Source organism: Microcebus murinus, chromosome 21 (assembly GCF_040939455.1).
Source record: "Microcebus murinus isolate Inina chromosome 21, M.murinus_Inina_mat1.0, whole genome shotgun sequence".
Classification (NCBI taxonomy): domain Eukaryota; kingdom Metazoa; phylum Chordata; class Mammalia; order Primates; family Cheirogaleidae; genus Microcebus; species Microcebus murinus.
Genome location: NC_134124.1, coordinates 6731367 through 6736582, shown reverse-complemented (window position 1 = coordinate 6736582; position 5216 = coordinate 6731367). Strand labels below are relative to the sequence as shown.

The following is a 5216-nucleotide window of genomic DNA, read 5'->3' as shown; positions in this document are numbered from 1 at the left end:
TCCCATTCAGTAATCCATCCCATCCACACTCCTGGGTATAGACTTCCGCCAACATCGCCCGTACCTCACACACAAACCAAGTCAACTGGGTTGACTCCTACTTATGCTTCCCAACTCAATCTTTCCATCTTTCCTAAGCCCCCCCGGCTGGGGGGAGGTGGTTGAGTGTCCTTCTAACTGTGCTCCCAAAGAGCCCCCTCCCTGCCCATATTGTATAACATAACACCATGTTGTAATTTTTGGCTTATACCTCTCTCCCCAACCACCAATCTGCATTCCTGGAACTGGAACTGTTCCCTCCATGACTATCATGGCCAGGTCAAGCCTCTCAGAGGATACTGATGCCCACATGGATTGCTCTAGCAGTGACAGTAGTCCTCAGGGGAATAGGGCCACAGGAACCTAGCACCTCATACCACTTACACAATGGGGACAGACTTGGCTGGGACGGGAACTTTAGATACCAGGCCAGCCTCCTGCCCACTGTGCCCTCTGTCCCAGGAAGCTGCCAAGGATGGCAGTTCCAGCTGGCAAGTGATGATATTTTCTTCCTGGAAGGCTTCTTGGCTTAAGAACTGGGCTTTGCCTCTTCCAGGCTTCTTCAATGCCCTCAAGTTGCTGGGGACATGGAGGATGGGAGGGAGAGGCGGCGTCAGCCCCAGCCTTGTTACTGTGCCCACCCCTTCTCTTCCCGACCTGCACGTGGCAGGGATTCCCAAGAACATAGATTTTTTCCAACTGTGGATAGGAGTGGAAACACTTGATGCCCAGAGAGTAGCATTGCCTCTGGCCACACATGTCCCCCTCTAACTCTGGCCTTCTTTGGCTCTAACTAACCAAGGTAAATCTGCAGCCCACCAGATTTAAGAGGAGACCCATACTCGGTCCTCATAAAGAATTCTCTCCAGTGACACGCAGTGGGAAGGACTCTAGTGGGAGTGTCCTTGCATCTGTAAAGGCCCAGAGCCTTCAGAAAACCTCAGACCCCTTGAGATGGCTCCTGCAGGGCCCTTCCCCTAGCCCAGGAAACACATACCCAATCACAGCTACTTTATTTTCCTTTTAATTTTTCTGAAGGATATACACCACATATCCCATGGGCAATAAAGCGCATTCAATGTGTTTATAAGCCAAACAGTCACTTTGTTTAAGCAAACACAAGTACAAAGTAAAATAAAACCACAAAATAATGAACTGCATGTTCATAACATACAAAAATCGCCGCCTACTCAGTAGGTAACTACAACATTCCAACTCCTGAATATATTTATAAATTTACATTTTCAGTTAAAAAAATAGACTTCTGAGAGTTCAGATTTTGTTTTAGATATTTTTTCTTACATTCTGGAGAACCGAGGCTTAGCTCAGCCCTCTTCCTTATTTTGCTCCCAAAGCCTCCCCCGAATCGTCACTCCCTGCCCCCCTTAAGGCTAGAGGTGAGCATGTCCCTCACAATTGCACATGTCAAGCCATCAGCAAGGCGCATCACACAAAAGGCACCAAGACGTGAAACTTTTTAAACCAAAAGGACAAAAAAAAAAAAAAAAAAACCAAAAAAACCGAAACACTTTCAAAAAAAAAAAAACCAAACCATATTTTGCCACATGTGAGAGTACAATCGAGCAGTATTTACAGAAAGGTTAACGGAACAACACTCTGACACATGCTGATTAATACCTAGGACTGCTGTTTCAAAAGAAGCTTCAAACTTATTGTCACAGCATCATCACGAAATAGAGGATCACCACTGGTTTGCTTGGCTTTTCTTTTTTTCCCCCCCCCCAAAGTGAGGACCTAATTCCAAATAATACAATAGAATATGCAAATTATCTTCACATCAAGAGTACCCCAAGAAAAACGAAATCCATGGCACAGACACTGTACAAGGGTGCAGTGCAGGGCTCTGAGGGGCCCAAACCCCTTTTGCCAACTCGATTTTCTAGCATTGAAGGGAGCAAGGGGTCAGGCATATGACGGAGATGATACTGAAATGATTTATCCAAAATCCATGCAAGTCAAGTTCTTTGGACAGAGGTGAAGAACTTGGACATGGCTGTTTCAGGCAGCTGAAGTCAAAGGGAAAAGGGATCAGGGAAGAAGGGGAAGTGGGCAGAAAGGATTGTTGGCCACTGGACCTTCCACTCGGAGTAGAGAGGGAGGACTTGGCTCTGAGAACCCCATCTGACCTAGGAGGAACACCCTCCTATGGCCATCTCCTCCTCCTCCTGTCCTTTAAGTCTCTTGTGTTTCTTTTTCTCCCTTTTCCCTTGGTTTCCCTCTTTCACTTTAGCAAATTTCAATTGTCCTGGGAGAAAAGGTGGCCGTCATGTCCGAAAGCCCTGTGGAGGCGCTGAAGGAGTTGGTGACAGCGGAGGAAGGGAAGCTGCTGACCTGGGCTGGGAAAGCAGGTGGAACGGATGAGTACGTGGTGGCCACGGAGGGCGAGGGGAAGCCGCTGTGCACAGGGGAGGGGTAGGTGGAGGAGCCGGGAGAGGAGAAGGAGGTGGGCACGGGCGACGGGTATGAGGTGGTGGCAGGGGAGGGATAAGAGGTAGTAACTGGGGATGGGTAAGAGGTAGCAACTGGGGACGCGTAGGAAGAGAGAGAGGAGGTGGCTGAGGAGGCCACGGCATTTTTGTCTGCTTTCTTGTCCTTCTGCCGCAAGTGGATCTTGGTGTGCCTCTTGCGTTCGTCGCTCCTGGCAAACTTTCTCCCGCAGATGTCGCAGGCGAAGGGCTTCTCGCCAGTGTGGGTGCGGATGTGGGTGGTCAGGTGGTCACTGCGGCTGAAGTTGCGCATGCAAATGCGACACTGGAAGGGCTTCTGGCCCGTGTGGATGCGGATGTGGCGGGTGAGCTCGTCGGAGCGAGAGAAGCGGCGATCGCAGGACTCCACCGGGCAGGCGTAGGGGCGTTCGTGGGGGGGTGTCTTGCTCGGCCGGTTGGGGTACTTGCGCATGCGGCTGGGTTTGATGAGCTGGGACTGGTAGGTGCTATTGAGGGCCTTCAGGTCCTGCGATCCCGACTGAGTGGCAAAGGCCTTGATCGTAGAGAGTGGGGTGAGCGAAGGCTGCTGGGTACGGCTCTCCAGGCCCTGGAAGGGCTTCTGGTCTGGGGTGCCCAGGCCCAGGTCCCCCTGCTGCTGTGGAAACAGGTAGTCGGGAATCATGGGAACCTGGAAGCCACCCTTGGCAGCAGGGTAGGCAGGAGGCGGGTACTGGAGCGCGCTGCCGGCAGAGCCGGAAAAGGCCTGGCTCTGTGGCTCAGGGAAAATGTCGGTGTTGGGCGTGGGGAAGGTGGGTGCCGCGGAGTAAATGGGGCTGCTGTCGTTGGACGGCACTGCGCAGCTCAGCGGTGGGCTCTGGGAGGCAGAAGAGGAGGAGGAGGCTGCAGGAGACGACGATGAGGATGAGGAGGCTGGTGGGTTGGTCATGCTCACGAGGCCACTGACCAGGCTGAAGAGGGGCTCAGGCCACAAGGTGCTGCCGCTGTTGGGTGCAGGCTCCAGAGAGAAGCGGCCAGTGTAGGTGATGGGGGGCAGCCGAGTGGTTTGGCTGGGGTAGCTCGTCTCCACCAGCACCTTTTCGTTGTTCAGAGAGATGTCAGGGAAAGACTCTGGCAGGAGAGAGAGAGAAGGGAAGGCCTGGTTACTGGAGAGCAATCACTGGAGGACGAGGAGGACCCGAGCTGCCAGGCAAGAGGTCAGGCCAGCTACCATTGACTCCCGAGGTGGTTAATAATTGATAGCAGCAGATTGCAATGTTCCTGGACCCGCTCCAGTGGCAGAGCCCGCTTCAACAACAGCTGACGCAAAAAAGGAGAATCCCCTCCACTGCAGCTCCCAGCGCTCCGCAGCAGCGGCTGCGCGGGCGAGGGATTCCCGCCAGCACCCCCGCGGCCGCGGCTGGCTAGTGCGCGCCCCTACCCCGGGCTGCCGGGACACCCAGGGGCAAGAATCATGGCCCTTCCTTGGGGAAAGGCGTCAGGCAAGGCAAGCCTTTCTCGAGGTGGGGGCGCAGCCCTGCTCATCAAAACAAGTCCTCCCCCTCTCTGCCCACCCACGCAGCTCCAGAGCTCCACATCCAAACAAAAGCTCGGTCCTCTGCGCACCTCTAGGGACGAGGGTGGGGGCTGCGGGGTGTCCCCAGGCATCCCTCTAACACATGACCCTGGGGATGCGAGGAACCGCAGGGAAACCCCGGTCGCATCCTTAAGGTCCAGGAGCACTCCTGCGGCGAAGGTCTGGACGCCAGCACGGTGGCGAAAGGGCTCGTTCTCCGCGGCGTAGGCCACTGCTTACCTGCGGTCAGGTGTTCGTAGGGCTGCTCGCCCGTCTCCCCCTGAGGGTTGTAGGCGCTACTGCTGCTGCTGCTGCTGCTGCCGCCCCCTCCGCCTCCACCGCCCCCGCTGCTGCTGCTGTTACCGCTGCTGCCCTCTGGGGCCCCGGCGGCAGCGAGGAACTGGGGAGCCCCATTGCTCAGCAGCATCATCTCCTCCAGCTTGGGGTAGTTGTCCATTGTGGGCGAGTGCGGGAAGGAGCCGAACGGGTCGGAGATCTGCAGCGGAGACATCAGCTGCATCTCGGCCTTGGCCGCGGCCATCCTGGACGAGCGGGCGGGAGAGCTGGTGTTGGGGCGGGTGGGCGCAGCCCGGGCCGGAGCTGCGGGGGACACTCTCGCGGGGGCCTGGCCGGGTCACATGCGGGGCGCGGGGCACACTGGGGAGGGCGCAGTGGGGTCCCCAGGCCCGCCCTCGCCGCGGGCGGCGCGCACTCGGCACTGCTGCGGAGGCTGGGGCAGGGGCCAGTCCTGCGGCGGCGGCAGCTGGCGGCGCTGGCGGATGGCGGCGGCGGCTCCCCAAGTTCTGCGCGCTGGGATCTCTCGCGACTCCCCGGATCCGCCTCTATTTGAAGGGTCTGAAGCCTCGCCGGCCCGCCTCCGTCGTGACGTACATGGCCATATATGGGAAGCAGGAAGCCCTAATATGGCAGGACCGGCCAGGAGGACCCGGAGTGACGTGAAGCCCCCTCTCCGACAGCCGCGGGCACCTCCATCCCGCGCCCCGCGCCCCGCGCCAGGTCCCGGATCCCGGGAGCCCAGGCTCCGAGGAAGCCCAGCGCCGCAGCCGCAGCTGGGGCCTCCCGAACCAAGCTGCCCCGGAGTTCCCGGCGCCGCCTCCGCCCCGTCCCTCCGCCTGCTGCCCTCCCCCCGCAGCCGG

At 57.5% G+C, this 5216-nt stretch overlaps 1 protein-coding gene across 1 annotated transcript; it reads right to left on the bottom strand.

Moving 5' to 3' along the window:
- Positions 1-1047: 1047 nt before the first annotated feature.
- EGR1 (early growth response 1) lies at positions 1048-4914 on the bottom strand. The gene is made up of 2 exons (XM_012748972.2): positions 4300-4914; positions 1048-3614 (listed from the first exon to the last, which is right to left on the bottom strand). Exons 1-2 carry the CDS (start codon positions 4598-4600, stop codon positions 2287-2289), a joined length of 1629 nt encoding a protein of 542 aa, XP_012604426.2. The 5' UTR covers positions 4601-4914; the 3' UTR covers positions 1048-2286.
- Between the last annotated feature and the right edge of the window lie 302 nt (positions 4915-5216).

What these genes read in the sequence shown, in the direction of transcription:
- EGR1 (XM_012748972.2), bottom strand. Translation starts at nt 4,600, where the DNA reads ATGGCCGCGGCCAAGGCCGAGATGCAGCTGATGTCTCCGCTGCAGATC. An exon ending in CTACGAACACCTGACCGCAG is followed by an intron (nt 3,615 to 4,299) that starts GTAAGCAGTGGC and finishes CTCTCCTGCCAG; the next exon opens with AGTCTTTCCCTGACATCTCT.